The sequence below is a fragment of the Dasypus novemcinctus genome, chromosome 27 (assembly GCF_030445035.2).
Source record: "Dasypus novemcinctus isolate mDasNov1 chromosome 27, mDasNov1.1.hap2, whole genome shotgun sequence".
Classification (NCBI taxonomy): domain Eukaryota; kingdom Metazoa; phylum Chordata; class Mammalia; order Cingulata; family Dasypodidae; genus Dasypus; species Dasypus novemcinctus.
The window spans coordinates 52,073,916-52,097,776 of NC_080699.1; the positions used below are offsets into that span (position 1 = coordinate 52,073,916).

At 38.4% G+C, this 23,861-nt stretch overlaps 2 protein-coding genes across 10 annotated transcripts in view; one reads left to right on the forward strand and one right to left on the reverse strand.

Annotated features, from left to right (window-relative positions):
- LOC131276341 (protein IWS1 homolog) overlaps positions 1-13,188 on the reverse strand; it is a 39,186-nt gene extending 25,998 nt beyond the window's left edge. The window contains exons 1-3 of one of the 3 annotated variants that reach the window (XM_071212442.1): positions 13,104-13,186; positions 12,689-12,967; positions 6,480-6,590 (exon numbers count right to left, since the gene is read on the reverse strand). Coding sequence is in view for 1 of the 3 variants with exons in the window: in XM_058289498.1 (XP_058145481.1) it covers positions 6,193-6,214 (22 nt within the window). In the remaining 2 variants the exon portion in view is untranslated. Of the gene's footprint in view, positions 1-6,192; positions 6,225-6,479; positions 6,591-12,688; positions 12,968-13,103 lie in introns of those variants that run through there. The other 2 variants (XM_071212443.1, XM_058289498.1) reach the window with 2 other exon arrangements.
- Positions 1-23,861, forward strand: part of LOC111765509 (protein IWS1 homolog) — a 99,393-nt gene that overhangs the window by 45,811 nt on the left and 29,721 nt on the right. For 4 of the 7 annotated variants that reach the window (XM_071212444.1, XM_071212445.1, XM_071212446.1 and 1 more), the window contains 5 exons: positions 6,260-6,321; positions 6,793-6,941; positions 7,166-7,358; positions 8,565-8,714; positions 13,124-13,202. The gene's annotated coding sequence lies outside the window, so the exon portion shown is untranslated. Of the gene's footprint in view, positions 1-6,259; positions 6,322-6,792; positions 6,942-7,165; positions 7,371-8,564; positions 8,715-13,123; positions 13,203-23,861 lie in introns of all 7 variants that reach the window. The other 3 variants (XM_071212448.1, XM_071212447.1, XM_058289502.2) reach the window with 3 other exon arrangements.

Genomic DNA, 23,861 nt, shown 5'->3' on the forward strand with positions numbered 1-23,861 from the left:
CATTCCCAATCAATGATACCTCACTTCAGAGTTTCCAACAACTGAGGGAGTGCTGAGTTCCCATTCCGGGAAACTCTGCCCCACTCCCCACTGGAGCAGCAACAATACCCCAAGTACAAGGGCAAAGATCAGTGAAGAAGGATGGTCCAGTGATGGGCCCTTGATACTGATGACTATGTTTATGGGCCTAAGTGCTTTAAATTACAAGTAGGCCGAAACTGTAGGGTGCCTACGAGCTACATCCCAAGAGCCTCCACATTGCTCAAATGTGGCCACTCTCTAAGCCAAACTCAGTATGTAAGTGCATTACCTTCCCCCCAGTGTGGGATATGACTCTGGGCTGAGGTATTACTACCAACACCTGCTGGTGATGCACCAAGAAAAAGACCTTGAATAAAATGGGTAAGTGGTAAAGACAAATGAGTTTATATGACTAAGAGGCTTCAAAATGTGTTGGGAGGTCTTCAGAGGGGTTGCACTTATGCTCATCTCAACAAGATCTCAGAGACAGCCAAAGTAGGTACAACCCCAGGGAAGGGTCCTTCTGAGGGATACAGGCACACCCAGGTCCTATGATCATGACAGATGGCTCTGGATCATGACAGATGGCCTTGTCAGTGGAATCTGTGCTCCTGAGTGTGGAGTTGGATTCAGATGTGACCTCTCTATGCATGCTTCTTCTGTCACTTTTCCCTTACCTGTGATAGGTGCTGGGTTTGGTGTATGCTCAGGAGGCTTGAATCTCTGGACTGTCTATATGCCAGCTGGGTCCTGGGCCTCAGCAGAGTTGTAACACCTACTCTCCTGTTCATTGGACTGCCCATGTCAACTAACAGGGAGGTGAGGATAGTCAACCACTGCACCAGGGAACCAAGAGAGTCTACAAATGCAAGTGGGAAAATTCCATCCATCAGCCATGTGGGATGTAAGCCCCCTTTTGATTTAAAGTTGGAGTGGACATGGCCATCCCAGGGTCCTCAGGATGCAGGAATAAAATAGAATGGATTTACTGGTATTCTCCTATAGAATTGTCATGACTCTAGCATTGGAAGAATTAAATCATTTCATTGATGTGAAGACAGTGGCCATGGGAGTTGCCGAAGGCAGGGATGGGGGAAAAAGAGGTGTGATATTGGGGCATTTGCAGGACTTGGGAGTTCCCCTCAATGATATTGCGGGGACAGATGCAGGCATAATATAACCTGACATAACCCGCTGAATGGACTGGGAGTGAGTGCAAACTACAAAATAAACTATAATCCATGCAGTGTAGCAATGCTCCAGAATGTGCCCTTCAAGTGCAATGAATGTACCGCCCTAATGAAAGAAGTTGTCGATTGGAAGGAGTGGGGGTGTGTGTGGAATGCAGTATATGGGAACCTTTATGTTTTTTAATGCAAAAATTTGTGTGATCTATGTATCTTTAAAATAAGAATGATAATAATAAAATATTTTTAAAAAACAAAACTAAATATTGCCCAACACATGGTTCTGAAGATCTTCTTAAGTTTTCTTCTACAAGTTTTATGTTCCTAGTTCTTTTAAGTCTTTATACGTTTCAGTTAATTTTTGTATATGATATGAGATAGTTGTCCTCCATCATACTTTTACATATGGATGCCCAGTTCTGCCAGCATCAGTTATTGAAGAGACCATTATTTCCCCATTGAGGGTACCTGGCATCCTTGGGAAAAATCAATTGGCCATAAAAGAGAAGGTCAATTTCTGAACTCTCGCTTTGATTCCATTGATCTATATATTTATTCTTATGCCAGGACCATGTTTTTATGACCACTGCTGCTTTGTGATAAGTTTCAAGTCAAGAAAGGTGTATCCTCCAACTCTGTCTTTCATGATGGTTGTGACTTTTCAGGATAGCATATCCTTCCAAATAAATTTGATGATTGTCTTCCATTTCTGCAAAGCTGTTTATTGCAATTTTCATTGGGATTGCATTGAATCTATCATTCGTTTTTGGTAGAGTTGATATCTTGGCAATATTTAGCCTTCCAGTCCGTGAGCATGCAATGTCTTTCCCTTTATTAGGTCTTTGATTTCTGTTTGCAGTTTTGTAGTTCCCATACATAAGTTCTTTACAACCTTGGCTATATTTATTCTGAGATATTTGTTTTAATTGTAATTGGAAATGGATATTTTTCTTCATTTCCTCCTTGAAACGCTCATTACAATCGTTCATAACTATTACAAATTTGTGGGTGTTTATCTCCTAGGACATCACTTTGCTCAATTTCTTTCTTGCTCTAGTATTTTTGTTGTGGAGTTATGAGGCTTTCTATACATGGAATCTTGTGGTTTGCAAATAGTGAAAATGTTACTTCTTCCTTTCCAATATGGATGACTTTGATTTATTTTTCTTCTCTGCTTGCTCTAGCTAGAATGTCCAGTACAGTGCTGAAGAGCAGTGGTGACAGCGGGCATCCTTGTTTTGCTCCAGATCTCAGAAGGAAAGCTTTCGATCTTTCACCATTCAGTATGATGTTGGGAGTGGTTTGTTTCATATATGCCTGTATTAGTCAGCCAAAGGGGCGCTGATGCAAAGTACCAAAAATCTTTTGGCTTTTATAAAGAGTAATTATTTCTGGTAAAAACTTACACTTATAAGGCCATACAGATTCCAACTCATGGCTGCTTTCCAACCAAAGCCAATTGCCATGTGTTGAGACAAGATGGTGGGTGTTCTCTGCCCCCTTCTTTCTTCCTCTTAAGGCTGCCGGCCCAGTTTCTTCCAATCTCAGCTTTATGCTGGTATAGGGCTTGTCTCTCTGGGCAAACAATCAGGAAATGACTCATCTCTCCTCAGGGCTCCAGAACTGACAAAGTTCTCTCTTCCTTGTCTTCTTCTCTCTTCCTGTGTGTTGTCTTGAGTAAGAGTCCTTTTATATCAAGGGGGTGGGTACTCAAACATGAGTCACACCCTCCTGACTTGATTGAATCAAAGCCCACATTTCACAGGTAAATCTTAAAAGTATTTTTTCATTTATTTTTAGAAGATACTTAAGATTACATAAAATGTTCCATAAAAAACTATAAGGGATTCCCATATGCCCGACTCCCCACCCCTCCCACTTTTCCTCTCATGAACAACTTCTTTCATTAGTGTGGCACATTCATTGCAATTGATGAACCCACTTTGGAGCATTGCCACTAAGCATGGATTATAGTTTACATTGTAGTTTACATTCTCTCCCACGCAATTCTGTAGGTTTTGGCAGGATATATAATGGTCTGTATCTGTCATTGCAGGGTCATTCAGGACAATTCCAAATCTTAACAGGTATTTTAGTTAAAGACCTCTGTGGTGAACCTAAGGCAATCAAAGTGGGTTACACTCAGAGGAACAGGCCCATTTACAAAATAATGTCTTTCGGGGTTTACAAACATATTGACACTTGGGAGGTCCATTGATTATTTCAAACTGCCACAGTGTTCATTCTCATGTAGAAGGCATTTCCTTTTATTCTTACTTTTCTAAGTGATTTTATGAGGAAAAGAAACAGGATTTTGTCTCATGCCTTTTGCACATAAATTGAGATGATCATTTTTGTTCCCTTCTTTTTGTCAATATGGTGTATTATATTAACAGATTTTCTTTTCTTGCATAATGGGGACAATCCCACTCCTTTTTATGACTAAATAATATTGCACTGTATGTCTGTATATGCGTGTGTGTGTGTACCATGTTTTCCTTATCTATTCATTAGTTGATTGATAATTTGAGTTCCTTCCATCTTTTCACAGTTCTGAATAATGGCCTCATGAACACCGGTGTACAAATATCTTTTCATGACCCTGCTTTCACTTCTTTAGGGTATATATCTAGTGGTGGAATTGCCAGGTCATATGGTAGTTCTATACTTAGATCTCTCAGGAATCCCCAGTCTCTCTTCCATAGCCACTACACGATTTGACATTGCCACTGGCCTTGAAAGAGTGTTCCTATTTATCCTCATCCTCTCTACATGTTATTTTCTGTTTTTAATAGCAACCATTTTAGTGGATGTGAAAAGGTATCTCACTGTGGTTTCAATTTGCATTTTCCTAAAGGCAAATGGTGTTGACTGTCTTTTCAAATCATTCTCTGATTGGAGGTTTTTGATGTGGATTTCATCTCTTTACTTGTAACTGCTCTGTTGAGACTTTCTATCTTTTCTAGAGTCACTGTAGCTTGCTCATGTGTTTCTAGGAATGTATCTACTCCATCTAGGTTTCTAATTTGTTGGCATACAATTGTGTGCTCTTAAGATCTGTGACAGCTTGATGTTCTTTTGTGAATCTCAGAAGATCAAGTAATTAAACTAATACATGCCTGTGAGCGTGTGGTTCTTTGGACTCCATGATTTCAGAAATAGACCCTCACATATATGTCGCTTTGATTTTTGGCAAGTCTTCCAAGTCCACTCAATGGAGGAAAGAATAGCCTCAATAATGATGCTGGAGAACTGGATATCCATATGCAAAAGAGTGATTGAAGACCGTATCTCATATCATATACACAAATTAACTGAAAGTCTATAAAGTCTTAGAAGAGCTAGAAACATTAAACTTGTAGAAGAAAACATAAGGCCTTCAGCATCTTGTGTTAGGAAATGGTTTCTTAGAATTTGTACCAAAAGCACACATAGCAAAAGAAAACAGATGAATGAGATGTCATGAAATTTAAAACTTTTGTGCCTAAAATGACTTTGTCACAAAGACAAAAAGTCAACTAATTCCAGGGTAGAAAATATTTGTAAACCATATATCCAATTACGGTTTTATATCTAGAATATATAAAGAACCCTAAACTCAACAAACAGTGAAAAATAACCCAATGAAAAAATTGGAAAAAGAAGTATATGTCCTTCAAAGAGGACATATAAATTTCCATAAAGCAGGTGAAAAGAGGTTCACCGTCATTAACTATTAGGATATGTTACTCAAAACCAAAATAAGATACCATTCCACACCTACTAGAATGACTGTTATAAAAAACAAAACTGCAAATAGCAAGTATTGGAGAGGATGTGGAAAAACAGTAGTACCCATTCATTGCTGGTGGCAAAGGAAAATGGTCACATAGCAGCAGTTGGACATCACAATATTGAGAATACATTCGCTCTGAAAATTCTGTGATTACCAGTTGGCATGGTTATCTTATGATACATATATGGCTCCTGGTTCTAACAGTCACTCTGTGCCCAGTGAGATTTGAAGTTGGTAGCAGGCAGAAAAGCTCCCACGTTCATTACTATGGTTCATGGAGATGGGAAATCTCAATTCCTGCTTGAGAGATATGATCATTGACCTACTTAATTAATCCAATCCCCCCAAATATGGTTATTTTTTTCACAAAATATTCTTTTGTTTTTTTAGTTTATCTTCTCCAATTTGCCCTACAGACTTTTATATGTTTTATACTTTTCTCTTACTCTTGAATATATATATATATTAAGTCCTTCTGTCAAGCTCATTGCCTTAAAATGAATCTCCCTTTAGAGAAATTTAGTTTTTCTTATGATTTTCTGTATCTTTCACTCTCTTTCTCATGGCCATGTCTATTCTGATCATATATTTTTTACCAAGGAAGGATGTAGTCAATTATTTATTTCAGATTATGTAGTAATTCTGGAACTGTAGTGATCAAAAGAGAGACATTTCACATGATGAGATGTCTGAAAGTTTGCTTTTTAACATACTTTTCAACTTCTATTCATCTTGAAATGTGTATACAACTCAGTATATGTGGGGTGTGTTCCTTCCATTCACATAATTAGTTTTCCAAGTCTATAAAAACTTGAATTTCTAAATATCAATTTATGAACCAACATGCACATTTGCTTTTATACTTGTGGGTTAAGCTAAAATTTCCATTTTTATATAGTTATATATCAGTGCTTTCACCTATCCATTGTCTTCCATAATGGTAAGTATTGGGAAAATAGAGGACATTTTCTCCACTGTGCATTGAATAGTCTTTCAATACACAGTGATATTCGGAAAATTAATTCAGTTAAGTCATAGCAATTGATAGATAACCAAGTTCTTAGGCAGTTTCCACATTGAGAAAATATAATATATACAGATAAAAGAGAAATAAAATTTGTGCAGTGGATATCCCGCCCAGTAGGTCAATTTTTGTTTGATAACAAACATCCATAAACAGAAGCACATTGTAAGAGTCAAGCATTTTACCTGAGTAATTCACAAGGTGCATCTCTAATACACTGATAGTAACTCTGTATCTTCCCATCTTCCGCAGGTGATGCATTGGAGGAACTTCCTAATTCCAGGGCAGATGTGTAAAATCCACATGAGACCAAGGTAAGGCTTCCTTTCTTTGTTTGAAAATGATGTTTTGCTTTCTAGGTTTCTCTTTCAATCAAGTTCAGATTTGAAAACCTGATTATGTAGATAATAGAATTCAGGTACTGTCTGATTGGGGGTAGTGGGCATGGGTAGACTTTCTAACCAACAGATACCTGGTGACAGAGAGGCTTCAGTTTTGGTGGCCTCAGGTGGGAGACTCAAAGATAAAAGACCTTTTCCTCAGTGACAAATTTTCCTCTTTGGATTAATAATTTTGGAATTGCCTGCCAAAAAGGAAGAGAAAGAAATAACTTTTAGGAAATTGTGCACCTTTTCAAATGGTGTCCTCTACTCTTGCTTTTGTGTTCTTTGACTCAACCATGGTTTCTCATCTGATTTTCTAGGGTAACTAAGAAAGCAAAAGACCTGTGTAAACAGTGCACATCACGAGCTGATCCTCATATGCTCTCCTTTCTTTCATTACAGGTGGCCTCAAGAACAAGAGAAAAAGTGTGTATTTGGGGATCTCTCACAGTCTGAGAATAGAAAAGGATGGAAATCTAGATCAATCCCATCCGTTTTTCCTTGCTGGTTTTAGTGGGGAGAACTGGTGTAATTCCTGATTCCATGTGAGGGTAAGAATTGGGGTGTGGCGAGAGAAACTGATCTCAAGTGTAAGAATTTGAACATTTCTGCAGTCCCTGGAAGCAACTGCATTCTACTTCAGTGGTATGGATTTGTTTGAATTGGAGTTAGGGGATGTCAATGAACAAGTCTACATCATGTTATTGTATATCTGAGTATATATATGTGGGTGTGCTTGTATTTCTTCATACTAGACTGTGTTGTGTTTACACAGGAAAATTATCACTGTCAACTCTGACAACAAAATACTTCCTTCTGACCACAGCAAAATTTACTGTAGTAACTCACTGAATTCTGATCAAGCCATATGTGGTGTCTGTGTTTACTACACACATACATCAGATGGAAAACAGAGGCACAGAGACAACTGTCAACAATGTTACTAGCTTCTATGACTTAGAGCCAAGGTATGTACCCAGGTATGTGGCCTGAATATTAAAACTGTAAACATGCACTTAAAACTCAGACATGGGAATATTTATACAACATACATGGGAATATTAGACAAAATTAGCATCTGTTTATGTGTTTGAAATTTTGCAAGCCTGCAGAATACCCAGTCACTGCCCATTGTTACAAGATACTGCCAGTATAACATAACCTAGGGCCCTTCTCAAAGCATCTCACTGTAAATTTCCCATGCTTTTGGCCATCCACAGATCTAAGAGTTCAAGGTCAACACTTAAGACAAGAAAGTCAACATCTGTTAGAGTTGGGTCACTCTTTATTACCTGACTGGAATCTAATTATAACTGGAGAGATACTTTAGTATATTTCATAACATTATTTTCATAAGCCCATGAAATGCTCCAATCTCACAAGCCATGTGCTTTATATACAACAGCATGTAAGAAATCAAAATCTCCCTGGGTTATTTTGTCCCCCAAAATTCTTTTTTTGCCTATGTCAGTCTTTTCAAAGAGTCTTGTCCACCTGGATTAGAGAACCTCTATGCTCAACCTATGCCTACTCTCCTGAATGAGTGGTTATTGCCAGTGTAGATAGAGTGCCAGATCATTTGATGAATATACACACATAATAAAAAAGGAAGCAAAGAAGGAAAATAGTATATGAAAAAGAGCAGTTACTTTTAAATGTTAGGATTTTAATTTTCAATATTTTATGACCTTTATATTAACAGTTTACTGGTTAAATACAATAAAATATTGTGCCCAAAATTCAACAATCCAGTCCCACAATTGAGTTTAAAATTTCATTAAGTGATGACAAAAGCAGAGGCAGCATAAATGGATCTGTGTAAGGTGGTTTTGGAAGGTGTAAAGAAGCTATTGGAGGTTAGGCTATGCTTGCAGCCAGATGGAGTTATGGGACACAGTGTCATAATGCATATTTTAGTATTTACACATTTGTAGATTGTGTTTCTAATTACTTCAGATGCCTTAGTTAGAAATATAAGGAAACTTTTTCATATTTTCCCTGAACCTCTCCTTTACCTATCTTTTATTTTATTTTATATTTTCTGTTCATGAAACATCAATAATGATCAACTTGATCTAATTTTTTCTTTGTGTTTTACATCACAAATTAATTTTTAGATGTTTTCAATAATAATACAAATTAGACATTTAAGGTGTTTCTTTGTTTTGTTGCAGCAAAGTCAAGGAGTACTGAATAACAGAGAAACCCAAATCCAGCACTCAGACATGGAGGAACAGATTTATTACATGTGGGCCCAGAGAAGAGTCGATCTCCAAATTCTGAGCCCCATTTTTCATTTTCTATAGGTTTATATAGGATTTCAGGTGGGATTGGCATAAATCTTGCTCATTGGCTAGGCAAAATTTTGCAGGCAGGGTTACAGAAGCAGAATGCAGGTGCAAGGCTGCACTTTTAAAGGCTGGTTTACAGATGCAGGGGCAGGAATTACTTGTTAGATATTCTCCTGCTAGGCCATGTTTTCACAGACTGATTTACAGAAGCAGGGGGCAAGGGTCATTCATTTGATATTTTCCTGCAAGGCCATATTTTCACAGGCTGATTTACAGAAGTAGGGGCAGAAGTGATTTGCTAGATATTTTTGTAATCTCTGTTAGGCTTTTTATTTCTCAACATTCCCCCTCCCCCTTTGATGCCCCTAAAAGTTTTTCTATAGGGCATCACTCATGCTAAGTGGTTTATATTCTCCTATGGCCAGAACTCTTGCTGTTGCTCTCTAGATTACTGTTGTTTCAATGAACCTGATAAGGGCATTGACTGTGCAGGGGCCAAATGTGACTAACATGAGGAAAGTGATTAGGGGACCTGCTAGGGGCAGGAACCAAGAAGACCATTGTCTGAGATTCCAGCTCCATGACTCATCTGATTCCCTTTTTCTTCTCTGAATCTGGTTTCTTAGCTCGTTTACTCTGGTATAAACTATTCCTGTTTGGTTGACATAGTAACAGCATTCTTCCCTGAGGAAGATGCATATTCCTCCTTTTTCTGCTGTTAATAGGTCTAAGGCTCTCCTGGTTTGTGGGCTACTGTGGCTAGTGAGTCGACTTGACTCTGGAGGGAGAGTATGGAGTCAGCAACCCGTCCTATGTCCTCATTTAATTCTCAGGAGAGTTTGTAATAAAAGTTGAAGGAAGAACCTAATCCTCCCAGTCCAGTTCCTATTTCTGCAACTACACCTGCTCCTATAAGGGTGGCAGCAAGCAGCGTTTGTTTGGCCCACTCTTGGTGCAGGTTTAGGGCTTGCTCTACCACATGTTCAGTATATACTGACACTTTTGGTGTTAAGAACACCATGATGCAATTCCCTGTCCAATTGGCTTCTAAGCATCTATATGCAGTGCTCCCACATAGGAAGACGAATCCTGAGAGATTACACTGGGTCAAGTTGTTTGCTAGGGTTTTACTGGCAGTACATAAGTTTGCAGGGATTGTCCCAACCAATTCTGATGTTAAATCAGAGTTTTTACCCAGATAGCAGGTTATATGGTTTTGATTGCCTTCTGAGAGAACTAGCTGGATGTTGAGGGCTATGGGCCAAAAGGGGCAACTTCATTTTTCATTTTAGCAAAGGTTTGATTGGAGGTCCACCCTGGAGGAGATAGGGTGCCTACAAGGTTTTTCTCGAGAGTGGCAGGCACAGTCAACAGATGTTGGTATCCAGGTGAGCGTTAAGGAGGAGGGTATTAGTGGTGTTGACTGGCTGCTCCACCTGCTGAATGGGGGCTATGAGCTGAGTAAGTTGGCGGAGTCCTTTGAGGTTCACCCACTGATATAGATATTTGGGACCTTTGGCTAGTCAGATGAGTTTGGCGCAGACCTGTTTTAGGACTTTTTCCTGGACTTGGTTGTGCACTCCTCCCCTATCAGACATGTCTATTTGTGGGAGATAGGCCCAGCCTACAGTTTCCCCTGGTTTACCCCAGGTTTTGCAGTTGGCCCAGTGTTTCATTACACCCATCCAGAACTTTTTCCCAGTTTCTGGACATAGGGTTAGAGTTTGGATATCATAACATTTTGTTGGCACATAAGTATGATAGTTAAAGGCAGGCACAGGAGACCATTGTTCCTTGAGCTGCTTTAGCCTCTGTATAGCAGTGGATATTATGGCCTTGTAGCACCCAGTACAGTGGAGTAAGCATTGGCAGAGGCCCCAAGCCAAGTAAAGAAAAACAACTTAAAATAGCAAAGCATCCCACAAGACTCGAGTACACTATTAAGATTAGTATCCTTTCAGCTACACTCCAGTCTCTAGGAGGTATAGCTGCCAGTCTGAAACAGGAAGCTGAGCAGGCCAAAGAGTAGTAGGAACTGCAGGGAACAGGAGTACATCTAGTTGGGTGATGGTGATTCTCAGTGGCTCTGGATTTTCAAGGGAGAGTCAGGTACAGGGTGAGCTGTCCAGTAGTCTTGTTTTTCATTGATGTGTGCCCTTTTAACTCTAGTATGATGAATCCAAGGAGCAATACCTGAAACTTTAAGAGCAGTGTGGTTACACTCCTCTGGAAAAGGGGCTCCTTTTTCCAGTCTTTTACCCAAATTAGGTCTCCAGGTAAGTGTGGGTGTACTGGGTGGCCTAATGAGATGGTATCTGAGACAGGACAGTTTTGTGTATTTGGGCCAGGGTTTATTCTTGTCGTTGGCTAAGTTCCCTTGAAGGAAAATATTAGGACTAGAGAAAGCAAAAGGGGTAAGAAAAGAAAAATGTAGTAGTAGTATTGATAGTGAATGTTTGCAAAAGAACCATGTGAGATCTAGGAGAAAGGATATACCTATAGTGAGATTGTAAACTGAATATGGGGAGGAATATAGTATGAGTTAAAAGGCCAGTATGGTCAGGAGAGAGGGATAGAGAAAAGAAAGGACAAAAAATATAAAGAGTGAATTAAAGATAGAAAACAGAATAGAGGTATTAGAGATAAAAAGTCAGAAATATTGGAGGCTAACCAAGGAGAGGTGGAATGTAAGAGAAACAATAAATGGTGGAGGATAGAAAGATGTGAAGGAAAGTGAATAGCATTGGTAGCCAAAATCAGGACACACAGAAAAGAGGAAATTGAGGATGAGGAAGCCCAGCAAATAAGAAATGTTGCCTGCAACACCTAATATTAAAAAAAAAGAAAAAAGATAATGAAAAAAAGGGGGGAAAAAAGCAAGAAAAAGAGAAAGGAAAAAAAGAAAGAAGGGCCATGGCAGGATAAAGAGGAAGGAAAAACAGCAAACAAATCCCCCGCCAAAAAAGACCAGACAGGGCCTTAGGCAAGGTATCGCTTAGGAGTCTGACTTTCCCCTTTTCTCCCTTCCTCGATTCCCTCTCTCCCAGGGTAATATGAAGGCTGTGTGAGGGTGCCCATAGGAGATTCAAATGGGTCCCTAGTGAACCAACTCACCTCAGAAAATCTCTTAATTTCTTGAAAGAACTAAACCCATCCCTTGCCAGGGACCCTAAATGTATTATTGGAAGCCTGCAAAGCACATCTTACTCTCCCTCTCAGGTGTGCTACAGGGGGACTAGTTAATTTTTTGACTCCACCTTCTCTCAGACCAAGTTTCCTATCTCCCCAGGGCATTTAGGTAAATCAGGATCTCTCAAGGGATTCACCTCTCCTCTCTTCCTAGCCTCTCCCCAAGTCAGTTGATATGCTCCTCCAAACTCAATGAAATGGGGGACCAGACAATTGAACCCACACTCCTTGGGCCCCTCTGCACCTCCCACCTAAACCCTCCCCCTCTTGGAGTTAGTCCATGACAAGAGGGCTAGGACAGGGCTGGGTTTCTGGGAGGGCTGTGCTTGAGAAACAGAGGCCCAGGAGGATGTGGACTTGGGGTACATAAGTCTGTGAAATGTGGGTTGCAGGGGTTCAGGAAACACAGGCTTGGGGTTCATGCGTTTGGGGAGAGTGAGGCTTGGGAATGCTGCGGTGTGACTGGTAATTCACAGGGAGCACTGTGGCCCTTAGCCCTAGGGGCAAGGGATTTACCTTCCCATGGCTTCTGAGTTCAGTGTTAGAAACCCACAGCTTTACCTTGAGGAAGCACTAATTTTGTTGCAGTATCTCTAGATTGATGTCCAGACACCTCCTGCTTTGTAGGTTCCCTAAAGAGCCCACTCTGGCAGGATTGCATCACCACTTAGCTGGTCTTTTGCAGGAGAGATGATGATGGTGAACTTATTCCGACTCCATCTTGTACCGCCTCCCCTCTTTCTTATTTGTAAGCATTTCTTTGTAGTACTTCCTTTTCCCTCTTTATTAAAAAAAAAAAAATTCTCCAACTTTCTCACCCTCTGTATTTTAACTTTGCACAGATTTCCAAATCTACCATGCATCTTGAATTAACTCATGCAACTCTGAATTGCCCAGGCAAACAGTCATGCTGGAAGGCAGAAGCCTTGAACCACACTGTATGGAGGGGCTCCTGTGAAATTGTTTCTAGGCTGGGCTCTCCCCTCACAGGTTTTTTTCCTGCACAAGTTGCTCTGGAAATGCAAGTGTGTTCTCTTCCCTGGAGTTGGCTTCACTCTTTAGGAGGAGGAGCATATTTACATCAATTGGTTTTTTTCCTGGGAATACACAGAAGGAGTTCAAAATGTAAAAAAAAAAAAAAAAAAGAAGAAGAGGAAAAGGAAATGTGAGTGTGGAGTAGTAGGATGAGGAGGGAAAGGAAAACAAGTTGACATGCACTCAGATGACTCTTACCTTTCTCTTTGACACTACAGGAAATTCAGCATTCCTGAAGAGTTTAGTGGAGTGGCTTCACTTGTGTGTGAACATGGAGGTGGAGATAAGAACTGGAAGGTAAAAATAAGTTCAGGCAAATGAAGGGCATCCTGAGAACATCTCCTCAGGGACTAGAAACCCTTTCCACATAAGTCCTAAGGTTGCTCAGTTATAGCTTCCCAAGACACCTTAATTTGGAGGAGGGCTCTAGCCCTGTTCAGGACCAAATTTTGACCTCCAATCCACTTAAGCTCAACCAAGTCCCTCCCTTTGTTACTGAGTTTGGTGAACACTGTTGAGTGACCTTGAGTGCCACCAATTCAGGTCTCTTAGAAAAGGGTGAGTTAGATTGAGGTAGTTTGTCTTGGTTGATAACACCATTGGCTAGTTGGTATATACGCAGTAATTGATTGTCTCAAGTTTAGGTGGTTAGAAGTAAAGTCTAGGTATTAGCCTGGTGATACATTCCCTGAAGCTGGTGGCAGCTTGCCAGCAAACCCTTTTTCAACCATTCATTTAATGATATATCTATACCCGTCTCCTGCTCTGGCTCATGAATTTGTCTACACTTCCTCTCTTTATAAGCCTTCATGCATATTGAATTAAGGCCCCCCTTAAGGGGTAGCACATTGGCATTCCCTTCATTAATAAGATTCTTGGTGATCCTGTTCATGTATGAGTTCACATTCCTAGTAGTGGAGGTGAGGATGATACCATGGCTATATGTCCAGACTTCATTCAATTCATAGTCAGAAAAACAATGCTCTGGGGTCCTTCTCATGCCAGTAGGGTTATTTGTGGCCCTGTTTTCTATCTCAGTGGGACCTGACTCTTTTAGCTCCTTTAGCCACGTGGTTCTGAGCCTCTGTAGTTCCCTATTCACATCCAGGTTTAGCTCATGCACCTTTTCTCAAGCTGTAGTTCTTTAGAGGTTATTTATGCAAGTAGAATTCAAACAAACATAAAACCTGAATGATATTTCTCTTCAGAGCTTACTTGGGATGGCAGAAGTAGGTAAGATTACATGTCACTAATGTCCCCTTATTTATTTTGTAATACTGTTATTAATAGAATAACTTTTTTACATTATAATGATTAGTGTTTTAAATATTTACATGTTAGAATATCTTAATGTAAGAGAATGTATGTTTTTGGTATCACAGTACAAACAGAATGCACAGGCAAGCTTTGTGCTTGATTTAGAAAGAAAATGTTAATTAGGAAATGGAAGCATTCTAGGAATCTCTCCTTTTATAATGTAAAACTTTCAAGACTGGACTTTGCTGAGGGTCAGGGTGGAGGGGGCAGGATTATCACTTCCATGCATGTCCCTTCAGAACTACTTCCATTCACCTGGCCCAGGTAGATGGGACTCTGCCTTTTCCTTCAAGAGTACTTGAGCCCACCTTTTCTTCTGCATCAGTTTCAGTCTTCAGAGGACATTCACCTTAAGGGTGTCTAGTCTAGCAATCAGGTCCAATTCCTTTGCTTGGAAATTTAGAGAAACTGTCATAGACTGCACTAGGAATTCAGTGCCTGCTGGATCTGGCTCCTGGGAATATCACGGAACAAAGATCACTTTTCCAGGGTCTGAGGTGACTTTTGGGTCCTACAACCCATTGCAGAGAAACCCCAGCTCTGGCCATTTCTGCACCACCCCAGGGATTCCAGATTCTATATTTGTATAACAGATCCTACAACTGACAGCTGCAAATCTCTTGAGCTGGAAGCCTCAGCCTGAGCTGTAGATCTTATGGTGTTTGGAGATGCCTCGGTGCTCGTCTTTCTACTCTATTCTGAATCAGCCAATTTACGGACAGTTGAGTTTTTACTTCAAAAGTTTTAGATGAACTTTTAGAAATAGGTTTTAATTTTACATATCTTATTAAACAGCATTTGAGCTTTGCTAGTTACATTTATTATTTATCAAATAAATAGAAACACAACCTAAAAAAAGTTAGCTCAGAGCTATATAAATTATAATCTTTTGTCTCCATATTAACTCCCAGCAAGGTCACACACCCACTCATAGAATCCTCTGTGAGTGTTAGATGATTAAATAATTGGAAATTGAGTGCTTATCATCTGTTCTCCTGCCAATGTGTTTTAGAAATTTAATTTACTGAAATCTGTTCACTCACCTGGAAGGGGCTTTGTCAAAAATATTAACCTTAGTTTAGCAGAATAATTTGAATTTCAGTGCCTTTTTGACTTACATTTCAGTGTTGCTGGGTATAACACCATGATTCACATTTTTTGGAGAAATGTTACTCCATTTTCATCTGGCACAAAATCGTGCTTTTAAAAATAGTGATGAGATTCTAATTACTTTAAATAATGTGTGTATAGTTATTCGTGTTTTCTTTAGTCTGGATAATTTTCCTAGAATATACCTTGTCTTTAGTCCTTTTAAGTTAATGCTAAGCAAGTACTTTTGACAGGTAACCTAAAAGAATTACATTCCAAAAAAAAAAAAAAAAGAATTATAAATTTTAGCATTTGTTTCAAGTCTTTGCTTTGGTGTTCTGGTTCAGGGACTTCAGTGTTCCTCATCTATACTATTCCTCATCTTTTGACATATTTTTTCCAAATCTTTAACATTCATTGTTTAATTTCTTTTTAACACTTCCCACTTTACACCTTCTCTTTTTTTACTTATGCATTATATTGTCACACTATTTCTTATCAATCGTATTTTGATTTTGAAATTATATTTTTCCATTCTTCTTATTTCCCATGTCCTCCCATTTTTCTTGAGTTTTATTTTAAATTTATGATATCTTATATATTTTTTCTTTTTCTTAATGCCTTTCATTTTCTATTCAGAAAGTACATTTCATTACATAATATAGCTTATGAGGAAAACCTTTTATTCATTTGTTGCTGTACTTCTTCTCTCCCTATATTACCTTGGTTACTCAAAATAACATGAATTTTTTTTTCTTTTGGTATTCATACAATTAAAAAAAAAGAATAGAAGTGAGATTCAAAATAAGTTTCCCAACAACAAAGATTTGCTTCTCTTTGCAGATTTTTTACTACATTTTTTCATATGAAAGCTTTCCCACTGATGTTTCCAGATTCTATATTTCTACCACTCTTAAAAATGGGTCTCCACTCTCAATACCTCTATTGAACCTTTTGTTGTCCATTTTCTTTCTCTGACTACTGAATATTCCTTTTAACACATACTCCTCTCTTAAAGTGAAACATATATTACCACATTGCCAAAGTCTAGTCACTTTGTAAATGTAGATATACATTCAAAACCAATTATCTAGAAGTTATTTTCAAATAGATGACTACATTTTATTTCATGCCTCAATTATCTTATTTTTATACATTTATATGTATTTCATTCCTACAATCATTAGATTTCAGTTTCTTATATTTTATATGGAAATTTATTTGTTTTTATACTTTATATTTGAGTTATTTGAGTTCAGAGTTGTTAACTTTCTTTCAATTGAGTTTTCAATCAATCTATTTTTATACATATTTGGTTTCAGCAATGGCAGTTCTTATTCAAGAAATTTTAAAAAATCTATTGCTATAGATTCATAACCACATAGGTTCAGTGTCTTCTTTATCTGGACTAGAATATTACCACCATATAATTTTATAGCTATCAGGCACACAAACAAACATCCTCCAAAGTAATCTTTATATTTTCCATTGTGCCCAAGGATTGTCCTTAATAATTATCTTCCCTCCATGAAAATACTGTTTATAAATATCTCTAGAAAGAACATGTTCATCTAATATGGTTTCCTGAATTTTTAAAATTTAAGAATACATCAAAACATTTCAGGCATATTCTACCACAATCTTTTTATTATAACCTGAGCATATGGACATTAGTAAGAATTAAGCTCTCCAAAATCATAAAAATGTAGGTCTTCTACAATTAGCTCACATTCTGGTATTCAGAAGTACACTCACAGGTTTCCTATATCCTGGGGACTTTCTGCTGCTCATGGACTAGGTGGTCATTGTGGAAGTCCTTCCACTCTGTTAACAGCTGTATCTATGACCCAGGGTGAAATTAGACTCAGTTGTGAAATAATGGAAGTCTTTTGCATGAGGTCATGAATACAATAAATTAGCTCACTTTCATCACTGCTATTCAACATTGTACTGAAAGTGCTACCCAGAGTAACTGGGGAAGAAAAATAAATAAAGCTATCCCAATTGGAATGAAGAAGGAAAGCTATCCTTATACACAAATGACATTATCCTTTATATACATAATTCAAAAGAATCCACAACAATACTACTGGAACAAATAGACATTAAGTAAACTTACATTGTATGAGATATACACAAAGTTTTGTTTCTATAATACAACAAAAATTAATATGAAATGGAATTTTTAAAAATGAATTTGATTAGCCTCTAACCAATAAAATACTTAAGAAGGAATTTAATGAAAGGGTAAAGCAATTGAAAACCAGCAAAGATACCTGAGTAAAACTAAAGAAGACCTAGGAAAACAGAAAGACATCCATTGTGCATGGGTTGTAAAACTAAACAACGTTACAATATCAACACTAACCACAGGGAACTAGATATTCAATATAATAGTTATAAAAATCCCAACATCATTTTATTTCTTTTTTTCCCCCAATGGAAAAGTTGATTCTCAAATTACATGGCATCAATAAGTGGCTTGAGTAGGGAAAAAAAAATCACCTTTCCTTTTGTGAGATTGGGACAGATTAATTTATATGACATGAGGTCTTTCATTGATATATGGCAGACTTAGATGTATAAGATTTGTGGAATCCTCTGAGAATTATTGGGTTCACAGAAAATGGGGTTGTAATTTTCCCTCTGAATGGAGGACCACTATTTTGTTATAAGTCTCCTGGAGACTAAGAGGCAGGATGCAAAATATCTCTAGGAAATATGCTGTGTCTCTCCTTTGGGGCATTTTCATTGAGGCTGGGGGCAGAGTAGGTTTCTCAGAAGGAAGTCGAAGTCTTGAAAGAAATAATACTTCACCACATCCCCTCCTCTCTATACACTAAATCATAGGATCTGCAGTGAGTTAAGCACAAACAAGTCATTCAACATCACTAGTGACTAGTTAAATTCATATGAAAACTAGGACTCATTGCTACATCTTTTGCAATAGACATGATCTGGGTGAGGAAGGACTTAAAGAGTAAAGGTGCACACACCAGGCTGCTCAGAAATTTCTTTAGGTCTTTAGTCAGGAAAACAATTGTTGTTCACCTCTAGGCAAGCTCTCATATCAGTGATTGTACTTTTCAACTCCAGCATTTCAACTTCAGTTGATTTTATACTTTCTACCCTGTATTGATATTCTCCATTTGGTAAGACATTATTCTCATATTTTCCTTTTATTCATTGAACATATTAAAAATTGTTAATTTATTATCTTTGTAAGTTAAAAATCTGGGCTTCCTGAAGGATAGATTCTATTAATTATATTTTCTCTGGTGTGTAGGACATTCTTTTTTGTTTCAGTGCATGCTGTGAAAACTGGATCCTTCAAATATTTTAAGGTGGCAACTATGGAAACTAGATTTTCAGGAATCTATGGTTTGTAGTGACTGCTTGTTTTAGTTATTTGCTTCTTTAGTCACTATCTGGCACTAACTTTGTGAAGTCAGTATAATTTGTCATGTATGTTCACTGAAATCTCTGTCCCAAGCGCTTAGTGGTCAGATAGTGAATGACAGAAAATTTCACATATGCCTAAATTCAACCAAAAATTTAAAAGTCCTTGACTTGGCTTCAACACTAAGCCAGCTATTTTATGACTCCACAATCTCACACCTCCTGTTTGTACAAATCTTAATGTTCAACAAGAGATGATCGTTTAGGACATTCTCAGGTCTTTTCTATGCATGTGCCCAAACCTTCTATGCACATAGTTTCTAGATACCCAGAATATACTGCAGCTTTTCAAAGTCTTTATTGGCCAAATTACCTCACTACTCAGCCTTCTTCCAAACCATTTGTCTTAGTTTTTTGTTTCCCCAACTGTGATCCTGTGTGCCAAGTGGAACTAACTAGTCTATTTGCCTTAAATGTTTATGTTTTGAATGAATACCTCCTAGCTAGCAGCCTGAACACTGGGCAAGTTCTGAGTTAGGTGAAATGAATGTAGTTATTTTAAAATTGTAGTACTGTAAAGTTGTACTACATAATATGCAAAGACCTAGATAAACCTGCTCCCTTCTCAAGGGCAAATACTTTCAAAAGAAACAGTCCTAAAGTAACCATAAAAGGAGTTATCAGACAAATTTCCTACTATTTGTGTACTCAGTGAGAAAGGTAAGACCTTGCCAATGAGTGGAAAGATAGGAGTTCTCAGCAAAAAAACAGAACCAATTAAAACATGCAACTGAATATTTAGATTTGAGCATAAAAGATCGAAACTAAATTAACAGAGCCTAAAGGAACTGTACATTATTAAAATTTTTAATATTCATTCCAAAGATGGAAAGAGGGAGAAAGAAGTTGGTATAGAAAAAAATGAGTTGAAAGTGATTGAACCCCTCTCTACTTTGGAAAAACGGATTCACAAAGCTCAGAAAATATCCCCACGAGAGAATATAAGCAAAGAACCAAAAATTGAGTCAAAGACAAAATCTTGCAAAGTGGCAAGGATACTGAACTACATTTCATGTTGGAAAATAACTATTTGAAGGACTGATTTTTGTGATTTCATACAGGCCAGAAGAGATTGAAACTTTAAAATGCTGAAAGAAAGGAAATGTTATTAACCAAGGAAAGTCTAGGCAACAAATGTTACTTTAGATTTGAAGGGAAAATTATGACAGAAGGACAGACTTGAAAAGCAAGAGAATTCATCAGCAGAGTACTTGCTCTATAAAGATGTAAGAGGAACTATTTCAGGCTGAATAAAAATTATGCAAGAAGGAAGCTTTGAATTTCGGAAATAAAGGATGAAGTATGGATATGGTGACTATATTGGTCAATGAAATTTTCCAGAATCAGAAAGTCCAGAAATGCAAGAGGTTTGTGGGGGCTTGGTTGTAGACTTTGGCACACCTGCATCCAGCTGTGTTTGTGCATGCCCTTTCCTGCATTGCATCCCAGGCACAGGTCAATCAGGATGGGATTTGCCTTTGACCAAATTTTCCTGCACCAAAATTATGTAGCCATAGACACATGCTACACATTGGCTCCTTATGGACAGTTACCTGGCCAAGCTTTGCCCCTTCTGCCAGCCCACAAATGCACCGAGGACCTATCAGGACAATCAGAGATCAATCTTTTTTGCTCTAGAAGTGTAAAGTTGACACTGTGCTCTAGAGGTCAATGAGGGACTCATCTTTCCTGGGAAAAATGGGTCTCAGAAAGAATACTCCATTCTAAAAGATCAGAAGCAGCAATAATCAAATCACCCAGATGTATGCTTCAAAATCATGTGCTAAGTGAAATGCCATTTACATGAGCCCATACAATGCCACTGGAGGTTTCCCTTCAGTTCAGAGGCTAAGAGTCCTGATCCTCACCCCACCAGGCTGCAGCAGAGTTTACAGAGAACCTGAGCTGGCCAGTATAGTACTATCTGTGCAGTCTTACAAATAGCCCATAGGATGATTCTAAGAAAAGAGGGTTTATACGTGACCTCAGGGATAAAAGGAATTAAAGAAATTGCCCACTCAAATCTAACAATTTTAGTCTCCATGAAGTCAAGTAATTTGGCTACTGTAGAGGCAAGGGGATCCTCTGATGGTGTCACCATACCATGAGGCAATCAAGTCCTTACTTAGATCTAGACTAGAAGAAGAGAGAAGCATTCCTGACCATCGATGCACTGGGGGTGATAGAAGACAATCTATATAGACTACCATATCACCTATCTTTCAGTTCTTTGCATCTGTTTAATATTAATCCTATATCTTTTATAAAATCAACTTCATGAACTCACATCAATATATGCATTTTAACCTACATCCATAGGGATCACTGATTTTTGCATTTGCATATATGTAACTATTTTTGATATACAAAGAAAGCAAATGGGGTGAGACACAAGAAAGGACTGGATGGTAAGTTGAATTCCAAGGCTGCAGTGTGATTTCTGAATGAAACTGGCAACCTGTAGCCACATTTTATTGAATGAGTCCTTGATCTATTTCTTTCTATTCAAGATTGCACTCACTGTCTGTTTCCTGCTGCTGTCCTCTCTGCTGAAAGGGGATGAAGCCTTTCTCTTTTGTCAGACTGTGATAGTTTAAAACGAATCACGTGGAGTGGTCTTTGATTGAGATCTGGCTGACGTACATATGTAGGAATTGGAGGGATTTTCTGATGTATAAAAGGGCTCACTGAGTATGGGCATGTAATTCTCCCATTTAACAGGAGGACATAATTCCCTCATTTGTCTTATTGGGACTCATAGGGAAGGACAAAGTCTATCTCTAGGAACAGGGCTGGCTGTCTCGCTTGAGGTTTGGGGATCAGGCTGAAAGCAGGTTGGGGTTATCAACAGGATGAGGAGGGATGTGAAAGAACAAATGATCCTCAGTGTCCCTTACACAGTGTCCAAGAAATCATAGGATCTGTAGTGAGTTCCTGAAATGAAAAAGGGTATGGAAAGGCATTTAATACCTCTTGTGATCAGTAAACATGAAATGAACTACAAGGTGTCAGAGCAATGGCTTCCAGAATAGACTGAATTTGGTGAGGAAGGATCTGAGCAGGGAAGATATGTTCTCAGTGCTTCTGCACTCACCGCCCACCCTCAGACTAGACTCTTCAGGAAGGTGTGCAGATGGTAGTCAGGAAGAAAATTGGGGGCTTGCAGACTTTATATATAAAACCAGGTGTTTTCATGACAGTTGGTCTGGAATGGCTGTGGTTTAGAGACAGCCTGTGAGCCATGAAGGCCAATGGTCATTCAAGGAAGTCGCTTGACATCCAGAAAGACTCAGCAGGAAAGAGATATACAGATGATACACAGTGAAGAAAGCCAAAAGTTTGGACTTTATCTAGACCATCAGTGGAATTCATGTAAGGGAAATAACACTCTTATTTAGGTCAGGGTTTCTAAGGTAGTATCAGGAGGTTGGGTCAGCATTCGGGCCCTTCTTATGGCTCAGGAACATCTTCTGGGGCTTTGATTCTCACCACCAGTAACTTTGTTTTTTAAAAGGAGGGTCCGAATATGCCACGGCTCAAATGGCAAACCAACAAGTCAAAAAATATGCAGAAAAGCAATTAGGAAATATTTTGGGATGAATGAAAACAAATACACTACAAGCAAAACTATGGGATGCAATGAAGGCAGTACTGAGAGGGAAATTTATTCCCCTCAATGATGACACTACAAAAGAAGAAAGAGGAAAAATCAAAGACCTAACTGCACACCAGGAGGATCTAGCAAAAGAACAGCAGACTAAATCCAAAACAAGCAGAAAGAAATTACAAACATTACATGATTAATAAAATAAATAGAAAATAAAAAACAAAAACAATAGAGAAGTATTAAGAAAACCAGAAGTTGGTTCTTTGGAAATATCAATAAAATTGACAAACTGTTTGCTAGGCAGACAAAGAGAGGAAGAGGATGTAAATAAATAATTTCAGAAAAGAGTAGGAAATATTACTACTGATTCCACAGGAATAAAAAAGATCTTGTTCTTCTTTGACAAAGATATCTAATGCAATATACCAAAAATGCATTGGGTTTTTGTAAAGGGGATTTCTTAGGGTAAAGACTTACAGTTCTGAGGCTGCAAAAATGTCCAAATTGAGGCATGATCAGAGATGCTTTCTCATCAAAGGTTGGCTGCTATCAGAACCTGAAGTCCTGCAACATGGCAAGACAAGGTGACAGCCTGTGTGTGCCCTCTCCTCCAGGCTACATTCCCCTTGAGCTAGCTGTGGACAATGAAGCATATGGCAGGGCTGGTCTCTTCAGCTTTGGTCTGCTCCATGGGTTTAACCTCTTGGATATCACGTTTCTTCAGCTATGGCAGCTAGAGATCTGGAGATCTTTCTTATATGGCAGGGTAAAAATGGTCAACTTCTCTATGTATAATATGTGAGAAACCAGCAAGAGTGTGGAGACCCAATCTATGTTATGCCTCACAGACACAGTCCAGTCAAAGAACCACACACGCACAGGCATGTATTAGTTTAATTACTTGATCTTCTGAGATTCACAAAAGAACATCAAGCTGTCACAGATCTTAAGAGCACACAATTGTATGCCAACAAATTAGAAACCTAGATGGAGTAGATACATTCCTAGAAACACATGAGCAAGCTACAGTGACTCTAGAAAAGATAGAAAGTCTCAACAGAGCAGTTACAAGTAAAGAGATGAAATCCACATCAAAAACCTCCAATCAGAGAATGATTTGAAAAGACAGTCAACACCATTTGCCTTTAGGAAAATGCAAATTGAAACCACAGTGAGATACCTTTTCACATCCACTAAAATGGTTGCTATTAAAAACAGAAAATAACATGTAGAGAGGATGAGGATAAATAGGAACACTCTTTCAAGGCCAGTGGCAATGTCAAATCGTGTAGTGGCTATGGAAGAGAGACTGGGGATTCCTGAGAGATCTAAGTATAGAACTACCATATGACCTGGCAATTCCACCACTAGATATATACCCTAAAGAAGTGAAAGCAGGGTCATGAAAAGATATTTGTACACCGGTGTTCATAAGGCCATTATTCAGAACTGTGAAAAGATGGAAGGAACTCAAATTATCAATC